At 40.2% G+C, this 21,124-nt stretch overlaps 1 protein-coding gene and 1 long non-coding RNA gene across 4 annotated transcripts in view; one reads left to right on the top strand and one right to left on the bottom strand.

The window, feature by feature from the left end:
* The first annotated feature begins 4,120 nt into the window (after positions 1 to 4,120).
* LOC143036679 (uncharacterized) lies at positions 4,121 to 20,810 on the top strand. 3 transcript variants are annotated; one of them, XR_012967390.1, is made up of 4 exons: positions 4,121 to 4,649; positions 5,573 to 5,686; positions 6,268 to 6,365; positions 15,725 to 16,125. It is a non-coding gene; the product is annotated as an uncharacterized LOC143036679 (long non-coding RNA). The 3 variants fall into 3 exon arrangements; XR_012967391.1 differs by lacking the exon at positions 6,268 to 6,365 and having other exon boundaries at positions 4,143 to 4,649; XR_012967389.1 differs by lacking the exons at positions 6,268 to 6,365; positions 15,725 to 16,125 and adding an exon at positions 20,085 to 20,810 and having other exon boundaries at positions 4,501 to 4,649.
* LOC143036678 (high-affinity choline transporter 1-like) overlaps positions 18,932 to 21,124 on the bottom strand; it is an 84,648-nt gene continuing 82,455 nt past the window's right edge. Inside the window, exons 12-13 of the mRNA XM_076204239.1 lie at positions 20,703 to 20,781; positions 18,932 to 19,774 (exon numbers count right to left, since the gene is read on the bottom strand). Coding sequence (XP_076060354.1) covers positions 19,519 to 19,774; positions 20,703 to 20,781 — 335 coding nt within the window. The 3' untranslated portion in view covers positions 18,932 to 19,518. The remainder of the gene's footprint in view (positions 19,775 to 20,702; positions 20,782 to 21,124) is intronic.

Here is a 21,124-nt window from a genome sequence, read left to right as displayed (position 1 = left end):
TGGTCATCTTATTAAAACAACAGGGTAGGACTCGCAGTAATGGATTGAAACTGGACAATTTTAGATTTAAGAAGGAAATTGGTTTACTAATAGGGTGGTCAACGAATGGAATAGACTTAGTAACCATGTAGTGAGCAATGAAAATATCAGTTGTTTTAAGAAACAGTTAGACAACTTTATAGATGGGGATGACAGGTGGTAATGGATATGGAGCTGCCTTGTTTAGGCCTTATGATCTCTTGCAGTTTCCTTCACAGGCATGATATTCTTCCAATTTAAATCGGAACTCCAATTTTTTTCTTTTCCTGACAATGATCTCAATGTTTTGTCATTAATTCCCGATTGTAATAAATGATCCTGTTAAAAAAACAATTATCTTGAGGTTGAATAATTTTTGGTTGATGTGAAGTTTTAGGCATTTCGTATGTCAGCTGTACCTGTGGGTAAGTGGTTTATTTTGTGCTGGCCTGCAAGTGCTTCATTTTGTGTAGCATTGCATGGTGTGGTGCACACATGTACATATAGCAAGGTGATGACTGGGGTATATTTTATTTTGGCTGAATTATATCGATAGCAACATCGATGGAACAGCTTGCATGCGTTTGTTTACTAGTGATTCAGCCCAGGGACTCAGCTTAGGCCTGCGGCCACAACTAGCTCAGCTCTATCATGTTTTTTTTATCGTACATGTGCTCGTGTACCTCAGCTCAGCGATATAGATCTCGACATTCCAAACTGTTAGTTCATGTATGTTGGCCCTGGAATTGGAATAACTTTTTTGACACTAAGATGACATCTAAAGCTAAACCAAATATCATAGATAGGAAGGGCTCCTTCAGTGTGATGGGGAATGTCATCACTGAGCAAACTTCACGCATAGACATAAAGACATTTAGTGCCATACAGGCAGTGAAATTCACCTTGAAGTCTACTGGAAAGAGAGCAGTTGAGTATTTTGGATGCAAAGACATTCACCATGATCCAGTTGATCAAGCACTGGTAAAGAACATGAGGAGTTCCCATAGGAGGTATAAGGAAGCGCTTGAAAAGAAAAGAGAGTGTGTCACTTCAAGGAGAACAAATCTTCAGCTACAAGTAAAAAGCAAGCTTCCTCCAGCAAAGAAAACAGTCAAGGAATATACTAGACTGGCTGCACAGGTAGCCAGAAAATGTCACCGTGAGGACATGTTGAAGAAGTTCAGGAAAACAAATGAAAATGGGAAAAGAAACTAGGTATTAAGATATTTATTTGCATTTACCTAGTATTTACCTAGTTGTATTTTGCGGGAAGGGGAGCTATGCTCGTGTTGTCCCGCCTTTGTATCTTGCAGTGTCTAGTTTGTTTTTAAACTCATGAATGGTTTTTGCGCATACTATTTCATTGTCTAGTTTGTTCCAAGTGTCCAAAACTCTATGAGGAAAACTGTTTTTCTTCAGTTCTCTTCTATAGCTATGTTTTTTTATTTTCTTTCCATGTCCTCTTGTGTTTCTTTTGTCCCAGTTAAGTAAGTTCTCACTATCGAGTACCTCTGTGCCTTTCATGATTCTGTAGATGGTCAATAGGTCACCTCTCTCTCTTCTTTGCTCCAGTGTCGGTAACTCCAGTTTAGCCAATCTCTCTTCGTATGATAGGTTTGCAAGTGCAGGTGCCATTTTTGTAGCTGCTCTTTGGATTCTTTCTATTTTCTTTATATTCTTTTTGGTACTGGGGGACCACAATGTCGCTGCATACTCTAATCTAGGCCTTATCAATGTAACCAATATTTTTTTCATCATGTCTTCGTCCAAGTATGTAAACGCCACTTTTATTGATCTTAGCAAGTTGTAAGTCTCCCCGACAATTTTGTTAATCTGTATATCATAGGACAAGTCGTTCGTGATAATTACTCCCAAATCTTTTTCGGATCCTACTTTCTTTACTTCTTTGGTTCCAATTGTATATTTTCCTGATATTCTGTTTTTGCTTTTTCCAAACTCCATTATGCTACACTTCTTCGTATTAAAGTCCACTTCCCATTTCTGACTCCAGTTCCATACCCTATTTAGGTCTTCTTGCAGTGCTTCACAGTCCTCATCAGTTTCTATTTTCCTTAGCAGTTTGGCGTCATCGGCAAAGAAGCTCATGTAGCAGTTCACGTCCTCATCCATGTCATTCATATAGATAGCAAACATTATTGGTGCCAGCACAGATCCTTGCGGTACTCCACTGATCACCTCTTTCCAGTCTGAATATTTTTCTCTGAGCACTACTCTCATCTTTCTACCAGTCAGAAAGTCCTCTATCCATTTTAGTAGGTTTCCCTGTATTCCTCCTATGTGTTCCAGTTTTTTTAGTAGTTTTCTGTGTGGTACTTTGTCAAAGGCTTTTTGCAAGTCTAGGAATGCACAATCAGCCCATCCATTTCTTTCTTGCACTATGTCTATTAGTCTTGAGTAAAAGCATATTAAGTTTGTGGAGCATGATCTTCCTTGTCTGAATCCGAATTGTCTTGGGTTTAATATGTCATTGTCTTCCAGATGTTTTACCCATCTATTCTTGATTATTTTCTCACAAATTTTGGCAATGGTGCTTGTTAGTGATACTGGCCTATAGTTGGTGGGTTCTTCTTTGTTTCCTCCTTTGTGTATTGGTACAATGTTAGCGTTTTTCCAGTCCTCGGGTATCTTTCCTTCTTTGAGTGAGCTGTTTATTAAGATGTGTATTTTGTCTGTTAGTTCTTCTTTGCACTCCTTTAGAATCCAATTTGCAATACCGTCCGGGCCATGTGATTTTCTGACATCCAGCCTTGATAAATGTTCTGATATTTCCTTTAGTGATGCTGTAAACTCATTCATGAGGGGAGATTTCTTGTTTTTGTCTATGTCACAATTCGGTATTTTCTCTCTGGTGAAAACAGATTTAAAGTGATTGTTCATGACTTCGGCCATCTCTAAATCTTCTGTGTATTCTATGTTTCCTTGGCATAGTTTCACCAATTCCTGTTTGTTTTTAAGTTTACCATTCACATACCGATAGAATAGTTTGGGTTGCTCTTTGCATTTGTCTATAATATCCTTCTCATGGTTCCTTTTCTCCTCTCTTCTCACATTAACATACTCATTTCTATAGTTAACATAAATTTGCCATTTGCTTTGTTTTTTGTCTTTTCTCCACTTTTTCCAAGCTTTGTCCCTTCTGTCTTTTGCCTCACTGCATCTTTTGTTGAACCAACATTTAATGTACTACAAACCATGCAACCTATCATTCATGAGGTTTACAGAGTTTGCAGACAGAAAAAATAAATAGGATTGTTCTTGCTGAACTCTTCTTTACTGGAATTTAGGTTTGTTATTTACATTATTATAGTTTTTATTTATTTATTATTATTATTATTATTTTTTTTTTTGCATCCGACCTAGATATGGACCAAAAGGTCTCCTGTCGGCATGCTCCGCCTTTGTAATCCTTTGTATGCTTTTCAAAACATGTCAGGAAAAGGGATGAAGGCATCAAAGTCATCCAACCCAGTCTTTTGCCTTTACAGTTATATAAAAAAAATTCCCCCAAAATGCCTTCTAGACACCTTTAAATTTGCTCATGAAAGAGCAAAAGTGCATGGGCTCCAGGAAGCTTTGCCCCCTGACCCCTACGGGGGCTCTGCCCCTGGACCCCCAGCCAATGTAGTTTATTTTTTTGGTTACCCACTATCATGCCTGCCTTCATTCTTATGTTCTTATGCATTGCTTTAATTCTTGTATCACCTTATCCATGGATGCTTGCTGGCCAAGAAGGTTAGGGCATTGCTACTTGTAGTGGAGGTCAAAAGTAACAGTAGTTTGAGCCCTGCCACCAGGAAATTGGACCAAGGGCATGGTTCAATAAATTCTATGGTACAAAGTCCTCTGTAAGGGGCATCATCCTAGCATCATGTTTGCAATATTAAAGTGAATCATCATCATCATCATTACCACCTCATCCATATACACATTGAACAACCATGGCAACATCACACAACATTGACATAGCTCCAAATTCACCTCAAACCATTTATTTTCTCCATTCATAACTCTCATAGTACAGTATATTAATAATACATACATATACCAAAGGATTCCCTTACATTTAACCACCCCTCTCTCCCTCTCATCTTTGCTCCTCCTGGATGACAGGTCATCCCTAAATCTTGTTCATTGCCTTGGGTCAGAAACAATGCAGCAAGACACAGCACATCCACAGTGAGGCCACTTCATCTAATCAGCGACCTTCCCCTCTCTGTCCCCTCAAGCAGAAACATTGAAGACCACGCCCTAATCACCCATTCCCCTTCCATGCATCATAGTATCATCCATACACAGCCAGTCCCCACCAAACCCTATCTGCCTTCCAGTATTGTAATACTAATGTAAAAACTTTTGAACACCTTCAACAGACTTGCCTCTATTCTATATAATCACAACATCCTCCAAGTCTTATTTAGGCTCAGAAAACAACCTTAACTTTTGATAATTAATTCTTATATACTGGTAATGTGTTTAAACTAGATATCAGCAATGAAGGTGTTGCAGTCCAAATATCTGCACCCCCTGTTGATGGTGAGGCTAATGAAGAACTAGTGAAGTTTTTGGCCAAGTCCTTAGGATTACGGAAGAGTGATGTGCTGCTTCAGAAGGTAAGAGGGAGACTTCTAGGCAAGGCTGAAATCTAAAAACTTTTGTTTAAACTGAACAAGTATCAACTTTAGATGGTGAAACTCTCCATTTATTTTATTTATTACTAGCCAAATTACCCGCATGTTGCTGCAGGCAAATGATGATCATTTTAATTCTGATAGAATTTGTGAAATGAAAGATAGTTATCCAAGTACCTTGGGTTATAAGGTTTCAGAATATATATGGTTATAGGGGTCTATCTGACCTAGTTATGGACCAAAAGGTCTCCTGTCTGCATGCTCTGCCTTTGTAATCCTTTGTAACTCCCCTAGGCTGATGAATGGGTTAAAGCTAGGATAAAGTCAGTTCTAAATTAAACTATACAATAGTGTTTAAATAGGGGTGTTGTCAATATCATTCTATGTTTATTCTCTTATCCATGGGATGAAAAATCTAACTGTATTGTTCTCTTGCTACATTGGACCTTCCTGTGCTAAGTGTTAGCCTCATTTCCTGCATCAAACTGGGGTGACTTTTAGAATGAGGTGCTCTGTGTCTTCTCAGTGGCAGTTGGATTTATGGTAGTTTAATTCGGTAGCTAGGCTTACTTTGAGTTGATAATATTTTAATGTTGGATGGTGTTCTGAATATAAGTGTGCTAGTGTGGTTCTTATTTCTCAAGAGGGGTTTTTCTGTGGGGCTGTTGTCTCAAGGAACTTGGTGGGGTATTGAGTTTGGTTGTCTGTCTTGGAGAGCTTGCTTAGTGATTTGATTGTAAAGTTGCATAGTATCCCATATGTATGAAAGGGATTCATCTACAATTATTGATTTAATGTGATAATTATTAGTAAATTTTGTCATATGCATTATTATATAGATTATACGAGGATCTTTTTATTACCATTTGGTTAGTGATGCAGTTATTTTCTTTATTCTCCTCCAGGGTTCCAAATCAAGACAAAAAGTTGTCAAAGTGTCTGGAATTTCTGAAGTGTCTTTGAAGAAAAAGTTTATGGAAATTAGCAAAAACAGTCAGTAAAACTGTACTGTTTCACAGGTAAAGTATCTATCCATATACTAAGAGCTTTCTCCCTCTTACTAGGGAGGTAGCCAAATCAAAAGGCAAATACCCATTCCCTATCATTTTATTCTCACCCATTCCACTCCCATCCACCACACTTTCTTCCCTCTCATCTTAGCTTCTCATGAATTATGGGTCATCCCTGTGTCCCACCCACAGCCCTGGATCAGAAACAGTGCAGACAGTACATCCACAGCAAGGCTGCTTCACTTATCGGCAACCCCCCTCTCCATCCCCTCATTCAGAAAAAGAGAAGACATAAAGAAATCCCTTCGGGCTGTGTCAAAATATCATTCACACATAACCACCCCCCTAACCCCCCCATCCCTACCCCCTCCCTTCCTTGCATCACAGTATCATCTATACACAGCCATTCCCCACTCACTTATCTCCTGTCTTCTCTCTTCCTTGCTCAATAGACATTACCCCTCATGCTCAATGCCCCTTTCATCCCTTTCACCCTATCCATCTCATCCTCAGTGGTCCCCTCAAGTTCATTCCATCCACCGCTGCTTTCCACATCTATTTTACTAATCTTTCTTTACTTATTCTTTCAGTAAGTCCAGATCATCCCAGTACTCTTTGATCAGCCCTATTGGCCATCTCCTTTTCCATCCCAGCTTTCCTCCTCACCTCTTTATTTCTCATTCTACTGGTAAAGTATACCTTTTTTTATTTAATGCCACTTCAGCAACTGATTTTTTACATGAGGAATGAATGATTTCAGAAAGCAACACTGAAACTTAATACAAACATACATATACCAAAGGATTTTCCCCCATTACAAGGGAGGTAGCCAAAGTCAAAGGCATAAATCTACTCCCACCCACCCTAACTCCACACACTCCATTCAGTTTCACCACCCCTCCCTCCCTCTTTTCTTGCCTCCTCCTGGATAATGGGTCATCCCTGCATCTTGCCTACTGCCCTGGGTCAGAAGCGATGCAGCAAAACACAACACATCCACAGCAAGGCTGCTCCATTTAATCGATGACCCTCCCCCTCTCAGTCCCCTCATGTAGAAAAAGAGATGTGGAGAAATCACCTTGGGCTGTGTCAAAATATAATTCACGCATACTCCCTCACCCCCCATCCCCCATCCACTCCATTCTATGCATCACAGTATCATCCATACACAACCGTTCTCCACTCACCCATATCTTCTGTCTTCTCCCCTCATTCCTGGGTTAGATGGGTGTCATGCAGTGACTAAAAAAGGAAGGTACATTGGTGGTGGACTGGCTGGTGAGGTTGTTTAATGTTTGTCTAAAAAAGGGTAGAGTGCCAGAGGACTTTATGAGTGCCTGTATAATTCCACTTTACAAGGGAAAAAGGGACTAGTGTGAGTATAGAAGTTTCAGAGGGATCAGTTTGTTGAGTGTAGTTGGGAAGGCTTATGGAAGAGTTTTGATTGAGAGGATCAGGAGAGAAACAGAAGGAGTAATTGGTGAGGAACAGTGTGGGTTTAGGACGGGTAGGGGTTGCATGGATCAGATTTTTGTGGTAAGGCAGATATGTGAGAAAGCTTTAGGAAAAGGTAAAGATGTTTTTTGGGCCTTTATGGATTTGGAAAAGGCTTATGATAGGGTAGACAGGAAGGCACTGTGGTAGATATTGCAGATATATGTGATAGGTGGAAAGCTATTAAGAGCAGTCGTGTTTTTATGAGAGTAGTAGAACAAGTGTTTGAATTATAAATGGAGAGAGAGTGTGGTTTGAGGTAAAGGTGGGACTTCACCAGGGATGTGTTATGTTGCCATGGATGTTCAATGTATTCATGAATGGGGTGGTGCAAGAGATAAAAACAAGGGTAATGGGCTGGGGATTGGAAATGGTAAAAAAAAATGGAGAAAAATGGGAGATAAGCCAGTTGTTGTTTACTGACAACACTGTGCTTGTAGCAGGATCAGAAGAGGGATTAAGGAAGTTAGTGCCAGAATTTGGGAAGTTGTGCAAAAGAAGGAAGTTGATGATAAATGTGGGTAAAAGTAAAATGATAAGGTGTATAAGGGGAGAGGATGGAAGGAAATTGGAAGTAAGTAATAAGGGAGAGAGACTGGAGGATGTGGCAGGAAAAGGAGTGGAGGTGGAAGTAGAATGTACATTTAAGAGAAAAAAGTTAATACCTTGGGAGATTGAAAAGTGTAATGAGAAATAGACATTTAGGAATGGATGCTAAGAGGAGATTGTATTTACCTAGTTGTATTTTACGGGAAGGGGAGCTATATGTAAATGCCTCTTTTATTGATCTTAGCAAGTTATAGGATTCTTCGACAATTTTGTTTATTTGTTTATCATAGGACAAGTCGTTTGAGATAATTACTCCCAAATCTTTTTCAGATCCCACTTTACCTCCTTAATTACAATTTTATATTGTCCTGATATTCTATTTTTACTTTTTCCAAACTCCATTATGCTACACTTCATATTGAAGTCCACTTCACATTTCTGACTCCACTTCCAAACCGTATTCAGGTCTTCCTGTAGTGATACTCAATCCGTTTCGGTTTTTACTTTCCTTAACAATTTAGTGTTGTCTGCAAAGAAGCTCATGTAACATTGCACATCATCATCCATGTCATTCACATAAATAGCAAACATTATTGGAGCCAATACAGATCCTTGCAGAACTCCACTAATCACCTCCTTCCAACCTGAATATTTCTCTCTGAGTACTACTCTCTGAATATTTACCTAGTTGCATTTTACGGGACAGGAGCTATGCTCGTTGTGACCCGTTTTCGTATCTCTCCACCTTCAGTTTTTTCTTGAAATCGTGTATAGTTCTGGCATTCACTGTTTCACTGTTCAATTTATTCCAGACATCGATCAATCTGTGTGGGAAACTATTCTTTTTCAGGCCTCTTTTGTAACTGTCTTTCTTTAGTTTCTTTTCGTGTTCTCTTGTTTCCCTCTTGTCCCATTTTAATAGGTCATCTCTATCGAGAACTTCCATCCCTTTCACAATTCTGAAAATGGTCAACAAATTGCCTCTTTCTCTTCTCTGCTCCAATGTAGATAACTGTAATTTCTCCAATCCTTGTTTATATGTCAAATTTGATAGTGTGGGTGCCATTTTTGTCACTGCTCTTTGGATTCTCTCTAATTTTCTTGTGTTTTTCTTTGTGCTAGGTGCCCACATTGATATAGCATGTTCTAATTTCGGTCTTATCAATGTGATAATTATTTTCTTAACCATCTCCTCATCCATGTAGTCAAAGGCCACTTTCATTGATCTTAATAGGTTGTAGGTCTCTCCAAATAACTTATTTACATGTTTGTAAGGTGTCAAGTCACTTGAGATGATCACTCCTAGGTCCCTCTCTCAGTTTACTTTTTTTGACTACTTTGTTTCCAATTGTATATTTTCCCAAAACTATTTTTGCCTTTTCCAAATTCCATTATGCTACATTTCTTGATGTTGAAGGAGTTATTGTGCCAACAGCACTGTATGGGGCAGAAACATGGAATATAAGAGAAAGTTTAAATGTGTTTGAGATGAAAAGCCTGAGAAGTATGATAGGGATTACTCTACTGGATAGAGTGAGAAGCAAGGAGGTGAGGAGAAGAGCAAGGATGGAAAGGGAGTTGTTGTTGTTGTTGTTGTCGTTCCCTAGACTGTCTGTCCGAGCAGTCCCGTCTCCCCAAGGAAGGCCACAGCCGAAACTGGGTTTTCCCACAAATCCTTTATAGAGTGTATGTTGTGTTGTTTGCGTGCATGATTGTGTATAATGCAGTCTTCCATTATGTGTTGTATGGTATGGGGTGAAGTGTTACATCCTGGGCAGCTGTTCACAACACGGTCGTCCAGCCTCTTCTGGTAGCTTAGAAGTGCTGGGTGGTGACCGCATCGCAGTCTGGCCAAGTGGACTCTGTCCTTTCGTGGGAGAGAGGATTCAGAAGGGTGGATATCAGGGGGTCTGGCATGCAGCAGTGTGTTGTCTTTCAGTGTGTTAATGGAGCGGTGAGTGATATGATTATGAATATGTTTCCGGAGGCTGGTATTTGGTGGTTGTGGAGGAAGAGAGGAGAGTATCTGTGCGTAATAAAGGTCTTTGGGTGTAGTTTTAATGTTTCTTGGTGTGTGTGGGTGTTCTGCTATGTAGTGTAGCGGGTGTGATGTGTTTGTGGTGGCTGCAGCAAGTGTTTGTGTGCCTCTCATGTCGAGGTGGTCCTTGACATTGAGGACTTTTGTTTCATGGTGTAAATGGTCTGTAGGTGTTGTATTTGTGCAGCCTGTAATTGTTTTTAGGGCTTTGTTTTGTATGATTTGAAGGGTGTTGTGGTGTGTCTCACTGAGATTAGGAGCCCATGCAGGACTCGCATAATTCATCACTGAGCGTATGCATTGTTTGTATATTGTTATATTAGTTTCTTTGTTTTGTCCAAATGTTGTTCCAGTGATTGACTTAAGTGCGTTAAGTCTAGGTGTGCATTTGTTTTTTATGTTTGTGAGGTGTTGTTTGAAAGACATGGATGTATCGTATGTTACACCAAGAATTTTCGGTGTGTTTGTGTGTGGTATTAGAGTGTTGTTGATGTAGAGATGAGGTATGTATTTGTGTTCTTTTGTCCAGTTGGTGAGAAGTGTTGCTGTAGATTTGGTTGGAGCTATTTTGAGTCTGTTTGTGATGAACCATGTGTTGTGTGTGTCAAGGTAAGGCTGGATTATTTCTGCAGCTTTGTCTGTGTTACGATGTGTGCATGTGATTGTTATGTCGTCTGCGTAGGAAGAGATTTGTATTTCTGAGGTGTCTGGTGTGGGTAAGTCATGCATGTATAGATTAAATAATGTGGGGGATAGAACTGAGCCCTGTGGTACTCCGTTCTTAATGTTTCTGATGTGCGATGATTGGCCATTATATGACACATGAGCATTCCTGCCTGCCAGATAATTGGCCAGCCATCTTTTGGTGTTATTGTGCATGTCTGTGTTATATATTTTATTTGTTAGGTTGTGGCGGGGGATAGCATCAAAAGCTTTACTAATGTCCAATGTTATAAGAAGTGTTCTGTGGTGGGGCCTATCTGAATTGATGCCATCTAAAATTCTTTGTGTGAGGTTTGTCAGAAGAGTGTTTGTGGAGTGTAGTGGCCTAAAACCGTGTTGTGAGTCAGCAAGGGGAATATATGGTGTGACAAGTTTAAGTATTAGGCGTTCAATGACTTTAGAGGGGGTGCAGAGAAGTGTGATTGGGCGGTGCGATGTTGGGATTGTTGGGTCTTTGTTCGGTTTTGGAATGGTGATTATTTTACCATGCTTCCAGATGTCGGGTATAGTGTTGTGTGAATAGCTGTAGTTTGCAATGTTTGTGAGTGTGTGTATACCTTGTGGTCCAATGTGTTTTAGGTGGATGTTGCTTATGTTATCAGGGCCACAGGCAGATGAGTGCTTGAGATTATGCATTATGAGTTTTGTCTGACTGTCTATGAAGGGTGTATAGTCTGAGTCTGTGGGGAAGTCTTTCTTACGTCGAATGGTGCGTCGGTCGTCAGGGTGAGATGTAAGATGGCTCGTCTGTGCAAAATGACGTATGAGTGCGTTTGCTTGTTGTCTGTTTGAGGGTAGATTATCTGTTGTTGTGATTATTGCTGCGTGAGAGCGTGTAGTGTTAGTGTTGGATAGTGTGATGCTGTTGAGTGTTTTGTACAATTTGCTGGTGTTTGTTTTGTGATCAAGTGTATTGATAAAGTTTTGCCAATTTTGTGTTTTTTGTTCATGTATTTTATTGGCAATCACAGTGTTTAGTGTTTGTATTTGGTCTGCTATGTTTTGAGGGATAGGTGTGGGGGTATCGTGTTTAAGTGTGTCACGTTGTGTGATGAGGCCTTGGATTTCTGGTGTGAAGTTGGGGTTGTGTGATTTTCTGTTGCCTCTAGGGATGTATCTCTTGTCTGCGTTTTGTATGATTGTATTAAAAGCGTGCACAGCATTGTTTATGTTTGTGATTGGTGTACTGTTAAGTGTTTCAAAATGTTGTTCTGTCTCTTCAGTAAAGGCTTCCCAGTTAGCTCTCTTGTAATTGGTGTAAGTGTGTCTGTGGCCAGCTGGGGTGCATCTTGTTTTGGTGGTGATGATGATTGGAAGGTGGTCAGAGCCAAGGGCTCCGACCACTCTCCATGATGTTGTTGGGGTTAGGCAGGGGGAGCAAAAGGTGATATCAGGAGAGGAGGGAGTGTAGAGGGCTTGGTATGGGATATGTGTATGATTATGCGTGTTGTTCATGATAGTCAATGAGTCGAATTGAGTCTGTATATCAAGCCCTCTGTCTGTGTCAGGGTTGTCGACATACCAGGCAGACGACTTGGCGTTGAAGTCACCACCCATGATCAGGTTGGGGATTGAGGTTAGTTGGCTAAGTTGAGGTCTGAAGGTGTTTGGAACTGTGGGGGATGATTGGGGGGGAATGTACATGTTAACTATTGTCAGTGTTGAATTGTTGCCTGTGCGGATACGAATGGATTGGGTTTCTGTTGTGTTATCTGTGGTAGGGAGGAGAATTTTGGTTGTGGCACTTGTGTCCACAAAACAGATGGAGTGGTGGATCAGGGTGATGAGTCCACCACCATTGCCGTCAGTCCGGTCTTGTCTGATGGTGGTGTAATTATGAAATGATGGTGTTTTGTGTGAGTGTCTTAGTTTTGTTTCTTGTAAAATCGCAATGTGTATGTTGTGTTGTTTAAGAAAGTGTTCAAGTTCATGTTTTTTAGTGTTAATACCGTCAATGTTGTGTTGTAATATGTTGATGTGTGTTTTGTATGTGTTGTATGTTGCCGTTTGGGGTTGAGGTTGGGGTGGTAGTGGGGAAGGTGTAGGATCTGGGTCAGAGGGGGGGAAAGGAGAGATCGGGGACAAAGGAAGGGGAGTACTAATCGGGGGTAAGGGCAAAGGGAAATTGGGAGTGGGTAAGGGTGTTGGCTGTGGTTGGGGAGGTGGGAGTGGGGTTACTGGAGGGCAGGTAGAACATGTCCAAGCGTTTGTGTATTGGTTTGTGTCAGCAAGTGTTGTACAAGTGAGGTGGGCCCAGTTTTTGCACATATTGCACTGAACTGAGCCCTTTGTCTGTGTGCTCGAAGTAATGGGTTTAGAGCATGTTGGGCATGTGTATTTTGTGGTGGGCCCAGGATTGCTCTCTACATCTCCGGCTAAAAGTAGAAGAAGAGGGGTGATCGCCGGAAAATCACCCCTCAGTGCAGAAAAAACGTAACATTGTATGTTGGAAAAAAGGATTGTGGTACTCCCCCAGGTAGGCGTAGCTCCTCCTTGGGGATCGGTGCCATCTGCGTAGAGCTGATGGCCAGGGGTGGTTGCTGCTGATTGGCCCCCAACTCTTGGGGTTGGGGGGTGGTCCCACGACATAGGGAGATAGGGTTGATGAAAGAATATTGTGATGGTTTAGACACATGGAAAAATGAGTGAAGAGAGATTAGTAAAAGAGGTGTGGAAGGAGTGACAATGAGGGGGTGACCAAGGATGAGATGGATGGATGGGGTAAAGGGGGTATTGGAAAAGAGGGGAATGTTGGTTGAGGAAGGAAGAGCAACTGGAGGAAGTAGATAGTTTTAGATACTTGGGTGCAAATGTGGCAGGAAAAGGTGGAGTGAAGGTGGAGGTAGAATGTAGATTGAGAGAAGCGAGTAAATGCCTTGGTGGATTGAAGAGTGTAATGAGGAATAGACATTTTGGGAATGGATGCTAAGAGGAGACTGTATGAAGGAGTGATTATGCCAACGGCACTGTATGGAGCAGAAACATGGAACATAAGAGAGGAAGAGAGAAGGAGCTTGAATGTGTTTGAGATGAGGTGTCTGAGAAGTATGATGGGGGTTACTAGGCTAGATAGAGTGAGAAATGAGGAGGTGAGGAGAAGAACGGGGGTGGAAAGGGAGTTGGGAGATAGGGTTGATGAAAAAGTATTAGGATGGTTTGGACACAAGGAAAGAATGAAGAAAGACTAGTAAAAGAGGTATGGAAGGGAGATGTGGAGGGAGTGAACATGAGGGGACGTCCTAGGATGAGGTGGATGGATGGGGTGAAGGGGGCTTTGGGGAAGAGGGGAATGTCTGTTGAGGAAGGACGGGAGAGGACAGAAGACGGGTGAATGGAGAATGGTTGTATATGGATGATGTTGTGATGCATGAAGTGGAATGGGCGGGGGGATGGGGGGTGAGGGAGTATGTGTGAGCAAAATTTGACGCAGCCCGAAGGGATTTCTCCCCGTCTTCTCCTTTTATGCATGGGGGGACGGAGAGGGGTGGTTGCCGATTTAACCCCTTCCATACGGTAGGCGTCATGGACTTAGATCTCAGTGGCAGCAGCCAATGCCAGCCATACGACGTGTCGTAATAATACTCGCATCATAAAATATAGTCACCGCTTATATCGACCGTTCTCTCTTCACCCGTGAATTTTGATAACCATAGAAAATGCGATTACAAAAGAATTAGAAAGAATGTCATTATGGAGGGGCGACTACAATAAATATAATCAAGACGCCGATATGGCAGCCTCGCGAATACACTCGCTCCCCATGATGCCTACGTGTGCGGCACCGTATGGAAGGGGTTAATGAAGCGGCCTTGCTGTGGATGTGCTGTGTCTTGCGACACTGCTTCTGACCTAGGGCAGTGGACAAGGTGCAGGGATGACCTGTCATCCAGGAGGTGCTAAGATAAGAGGGAGGGTGGAGGGATGTGGAGTACATTCAGGGATGGAATGGGTGGGAATGATTTTATGCCTTTTCCTTTTTGGCTACCTCCCTTGTAAGGGGAAAAAAGCCTTGGTATATGTATATATATACTCACTCTTTCCATTTCTAATTCTAACACAGGTCTATTACTCTTGTAAAAAAAAATTGACAGCCCACATCTTTTCCCTGGTCCCATTTATATGCAAAAACCCACAGGGCCTTTTCTAAATCCATAAAGGCCCAAAAAACATTCTTACCATTTGCTAAAGCCTTTTCACATATGTCATATTTGTCCTGGCATGGAAGTTAAATAAAAATACCTTGTAAAAAAAATTAAATTTTACTATATTCATATTGTACTTGTACAGTAAATGTATGTACACTTTTGATCTGGTAAGCTAAGTACAGTTCAAAAATGTTAAAAGAACTCGTGTATAATTCTTTCATTTCCAGTTACAATACATACATACTGGTATACAGTGTAGTAACACTTCAATACATACAGTAGGCTGAATATGTATGACCAAATGCTGCCTCTTATAAACCAAACTGTTCAGTTTAGGAGACAAATACAAAATATATTATAAACAAAACTTTCAGGTAAATTCTGTGACCATACTCCCTGTATTAGTTCCATTTATCAAGGGTTTACTGTACTAAGCCCTAAACAGCTGTCAGTACAGTAGTCTTTCACCTGGACCCATCTCCTTGAGTTTCACTGTCACCTATTAGTATATTGTGGTTTTGACACTGTACTATGCTGTTGTGTTATATGGTTTAGTCCATAATGAGGAGCTGGGAAGCCAAAAGGCATGTATTCACCTAATTCTAACTAATTGTATTTACATAACATTTCTGCATCTCAAACAGAAGGGTCATTAATTGCTTCTATCCAGCCACAGTAAAGACAATTTTTCCCAACTATTAAAGCTCAAAGTGAAATATTGATGACTTTGATCACAACAAATTGCTTCATTTACCCTAAACAAACCTCAATATATTGAAGTGTTTCACATTTCCTGTATTCATTAATTGGATAAGCAGTTGATCAATCCATAACCTGATTTTTTTTTTTTTTTTTTTTTTTACTATAATTTGTAATTTTCAGTGCAAACATATTAATTTTGTGTTACACAGATTCTTTTGTACTATAATTGTATTAATGCAAACATATTTGGAGATGAGTAATTAATGCTCAAAGGATAATTTGGAAATTTTTACAGTGACTGCACATCAATGAGACTTTTTCCACAATATTTGTCTTTTCAAGTGGCATTTTTCAATCCTTAGAATGAGTACTACCTATATTATTCTTTGTTTCAAGGAGGGAGTCACAAGGTGTGCAAAGAGAGTGTGAAACAAGGAGGACAGGAGGAAATAGAAGGAAGGGTAGTGAGTAGTGGGATGATGAAGCAAAGAAGGTTGTAGAAGAGACGAAACGAGCATTCACAGATTGGATGCGAGAATTATGAGAGGTACAAGGAAAAGAGAAGAGAAATAAAGCAAAGATAAAGGAGGCAAAGAAGAGAGCAGATGTGAAATGGGGTAAGAGTATGACAGAAAATTTTGAAAGTAATAAAAAGATGTTTTGGAAGGTTAACCGCTTTGGTATGAGTCAAATTCATGTGTGCAGCATTGGCTGCCATATCTACGCTTCATTACACTATTTGCATTATAAAATATAAACTCACTGCTGTATTGTTCTCTTTTACTCCGAGTAATAATTAACATAAAAAACTGATCAAACCAGTTCACAGAATCCGATAGTAACTCATGTACAATTACAAATGAAATATATAATCAAGATGCCAATGCTGGCATCCTTGTGTAAAACAAGGAAAATAGAAGAGAAATAAGAAAAGATGAGGTGAAACCAGTTATTTAAATGATGGGAGCAGGTAAGGTACCTGGGTTAGATGGGTGTTATGTGAAGTATCTAAAAAAAGGAAGGAACACTGATGGTGGAATGGCTGGTGAAACTGTTTAATGTTTGTCTAAAAGAGGGTAGAGTGTCAGGACTGGAGGAGTGCCTGTATAGTTCTGCTTTACAAGGGGAAAGGGGACAAGTGTGAGTGTAGTAGTTTCAGAGGGATCAGTTTGTTGAGTGTAGTTGGGAAGGCTTATGGGAGGGTTTTGATTGAAAAGATTAGGAGAGGAACAGAGGGAGTAATTGGTAAGGAACAGTGTGGGTTTAGGACAGGTAGGGGTTATGTGGGTCAGATTTTTTGTGGTAAGGCAGATGTGAGAAAGCCTTTATGGATCTGGAAAAGGCTTATGACAGGGTAGATAGGAAGGCACTGTGAGAGATATTGCATATATATGGGATAGGAGGAAAGCTGTTAAAAGCGGTCAATAATTTTGCAAGAGTAGTACAGCCTGTGTCAGAATTAGAAATGGAGAGAGTAAGTAGTTTGAGGTAAACATGGAATTTTGTCAGGGATGTGTTATGTAACCTTGGCTGTTCAATTTATACATGGATGGGTTGGTGTGAGAGATAAATGAAAGGGTAATAGGCTGGGGATTGGAGATGGTTGAAGAAAATGGAGAGAAATGGGAGATAAGCCAGTTGTTGTTTACTGACAACTGCACTTGTAGCAGGAACAGAGATGGGTTTAAGAAAGTTAGTGATGGAGTTTGGGAAAGTGTGTGGAAGAAGGAAGTTCATGATAAACGTGGGTAAAAGTAAGGTGAACAGATGTATAAGGGGAGAGGGTGGAAGTAAGTATTAAGGGAGAGAGACTGGAGGAAGTGGATAGCTCAAGATACTTGGGTGTGAATGTGGCAGGAAAGGGAGGAGTGGAGGTGGAGGTAGAATGTAGGCTGGGAGAAAAAAAGTAAATGCCTGTGGGGATTAAAAAGTGTAATGAGAAAAAGACATTTGGGAATGGATGTTATGAGGAGATTGTATGAAGGAGTGATTGTGCCGACAGCACTATATCAGGCAGACACATATAAGAAAGTTTAAATGTGTTTGAGATGAGGTGCCTGAGAAGTATGGTAGAGGTTACTCTACTGGATAAGGAATAAGGTGGTGAGGAGAGCAAGGGTGGAAAAGGAGTTGGGAGATAGGGTTGATAAGGGAGATTTTGGATGGTTTGGGCCTGTGGAAAGTGAAGAAAGATTAATAAAAGAGATGTGGAAGGCAAAGGTGGAGGGAGTGAACATGAGGGGGCAACCAAGGATAAGATGGATGGATGGAGTAAAAGAGGCATTGGGAGAGGAGAATGTCTATAGGAAGGAAGGGAGAAGACAGAAGATAGGGGTAGTGGAGAATGGTTGTGTATGGATGATACTGTGATGTATGGGAGTGGGTAGGGGATGGGGGGGGTGAGGGAGTATGTGTGAATGATATTCTGATGCAGCTCAAAGGGTTTCTCCCTGGCTTCTCTTTTTCTGCATGAGGGGACAGAGAGAGGGGGTCACTGATTAAGTGAAGCGGTCTTGCTGTGGATGTGCTGTGTCTTGCTGTATTGCTTCTGACCCAGGGCAGTGGGCAAGATGCAGGAATGATCTGTCATCCAGGAATGATCTGTCATCCAGGAGGAACCAAGAAAATGGGAAGGAGGGGTGGTGAATGGGAGTGGAGTATGTGGGGATGAAATGGTTGGGAGTCGATTTATGCCTTTGGCTTTTTCCCCCTTGCAAGGGAGGTAGCCAAAGTCATTGTTATATTTATGTATGAGAAGATTATATAAGATTGCATACATCTACTTCATTATAGAAAGATATACTGTCCATGCATAACCAGCACATTTTATTTCAGAACATTTTATAGGATACTTAAAATTTGTAGTGTCAGGTTAAAATGGAAAATGTGATGATTAACAAGCTTTCTAGAACTATTGCAAAAGGTTTTAATAAAGATTAATAGTGCCTACTATATTGTATGGAATAGACATAGAATGTAAGATGCTGCCAGGATCAGTCAATCCATTCCCCCAGGTCTCTCTTGTATGAGACCCATGGCTCCTTGGTAACCAGCACCAGGTACTGGATTGACTCATATGTCACTCAATGAAGAAATAAAGTGTTGTTGTCTGGGTATGGCTATGGAGGGGGAGTGTGACATGAGTTGTTATGTGTCTTGTATGATGGTTGCACCTAGGGCAGTTTGTTTCTGTGGCCAAGCCACAGAATCTAGTGTTGAGAGATGACTTAAATGAAAGTATTGCTGTAAGGAACATACTGATGTAAATGGGTCTCATGCAGGAGACCCATGGCTCCCTGGTAACCAGCACTAGCTACCAGATTGGCCCATAAGTCACTCAAGGAAGAAATGTTGTGTTGTTGTCTAGGTATGGCAAGGATGGGGAATGTAACATGATAGTTCTGTGTCTTTTGTGTGATGGTTGCACCTAGGACAGTATTTCTGTGGCCAAGCCAATTCTATGTTGGTGTTGTGGGTGATTTGGTGTTATGTTCTGAATCTGGTGTTGGGAGATCACTTAAATGATAGTATTGCTATAAGGAATATACTGAATGTATTTGAAATAAGGTGTCTTGAGAAGTATACCAAACATTTAAAAAAAAATTAAATGGGAAATAAATGTGGAGATCAGCTCAAGAATTGGGCGGAAAAAAGTCATATGATACAGTAATTCTGTGTGTTAGATGGCTTGGGATTCTAGAGAAAGAACAAGAAATTACTAATGAGCGGAAGTAAGTGAAGTGAGCCTGAGAGGAAGAATTAAATTGAGATGTATCAATGGGGTGATCTTTTTTTTTTATAAAGGTATATGGTCAATGCTTAAGGGAGGAGTTAGTGCAAAAGATGAGAATGGGGAGTGAGACTGAGTATATGAAAGGATGATGTGGCTGATAAGAATATTTCCTGCATTTGCTCTGGAGATAAGGAGTGGGAATAAAGTAGCTTTGGCTATTGGGTCCTGCAATTGAGGAGTTGTGCTTTTGTTGCACCATTTGACTCAAGCAGCATGGTGGGAGGGCAAGGCAGTCTTTATCTCCAGAGTGCAGAGGAGTAGGTGAGTGATTCTTTTGGTAGATTTTGTGCTCACGTGTCAAAACACTCATATAATACCAGGAAATTAATTTTTCATGTTAAAATTCATAATGTATAAAACCTAAGTTTTATGTTTTGACTAAAATGTATATAATGACTTAAAAATTTGTCGAGTCAAGTGCTTGTTTGTATGAAGGTGGACGAATTTTATCACTTGAAGATTCCATATCAAGGGCAGGATTATCTACCCCATTGCTTGAATTTTTACTCTTCATTGTGATGACCACTTGGGTGTCCTCACTGAAGACTTTGAAGGTATCAAAGGAAGATGGGAGTTTTCCAGATTTGAAAAGATATTTTGCAAGGGCTGATACAAGCACAAGAACTATCAGAGTGACAACCATTGAAAGGGTTCTGTAAAAAAAAAATATATATATATTACAAGAGTTGCTTCAAAGGAAAGAAATGTTTAATATACATATTGCATATTATGCTTCATAAAAAATAGTGTCGAGAGTAAAAAATATATTACAAATAATATTCATACATGCATGTCTGTGAATAGACAAATACTTCAATACCTCTCACAAGGCATATTTTTGCCCAGATTCTGTGTAGCAGGAAAAAAAATAAATTCAGTGAATTAACTAAACAGTATATCCACTCAACCTATCATTGTAATCAATCAATTTGTCAATTTATTGCACCATTTCTCTCATTACAGTAAGAACCATTAGGCTTTTCATGGACAAGAAAATCTAGTGCTGCATGGTTTCCTGAGGAGGGGAATCTTACTGCAAAGTGTTTAGATTTACAATCAGGTAGGTCATTTATGAATAGGTATGTGGGACTTCAAATGATATGGACATGAGAGAAGTGCAGTGACCCGCTACAATAGCACCTATGGAATGGTTACAAAGAAAATCAGAAATGAGGGAGCAGAAAAAGATAAAGACTGTGTAAGGGTAGCTTGGAAATCAAAGATTTTTGACTGACTATCAAATATTTTTCTTGTCACCTAAATTTCCCAATTTAGACAGTCAAAAATACAACCATGGGTTGCAAGCAGATGCAAGGCTCCAAAGCACACTAAACATTCAAAAAGTTGAAAGTAACCAGTGATAGGTTTATCTAATTGTACATACAGATGATGCTCTTATGATGTTCAATACTATAAATGACACCTAACCATGCCTTCAGAATTATACAAGAGCACAATTAATCTACTACATTGTAAACATACTTTAAAGTATGTGCACATTTGCCTACTAAAACAAACTACATTTCTATTATGGTTTAAGTACTCAAAAGAGCAAATCCACAACCATACATGAAAACTTACCTGAATGGGAAATACTGAGTTCCATCTTTGAACCATGGGTACTTGAGGACAGGAGGTATGCCAAGTACCTTTTCTCCACCTGCAAAATAAATGTTGGTAAAATTGAAAGGGCCTTTTTTTAACAAATATGTGTATCGTTCCAACAACCATGCATTTTTAGGTAATGGTGACAACAGTTACATGCAATTGATATATGAAGGCCAGGGACACCCCTACAGACCAAAGTTCAGCATTTATTCTATAGTTGACCTTTCTCCATTAAGAGAAATGCTGAGCCACTTTTTAAATTTCATTATCCTTCATTTCCTTTCCCTGTGGTGGGGGGAAACAATACTGCCACAAAGTCTTCCCACTTGAGTCACTGTAGCCCCAAAGGGGACATTCATAAAAAAAGGAAAGGCATAAGAGGGTCTTGGAGTTTT

The sequence above is a fragment of the Oratosquilla oratoria genome, chromosome 21, assembly GCF_046742065.1.
Source record: "Oratosquilla oratoria isolate Oo_2021 chromosome 21, ASM4674206v1, whole genome shotgun sequence".
Classification (NCBI taxonomy): Eukaryota; Metazoa; Arthropoda; class Malacostraca; order Stomatopoda; family Squillidae; genus Oratosquilla; species Oratosquilla oratoria.
The sequence above is the reverse complement of the archived record's forward strand: the minus strand, read 5'-3'. Positions and strand labels throughout refer to the sequence as shown.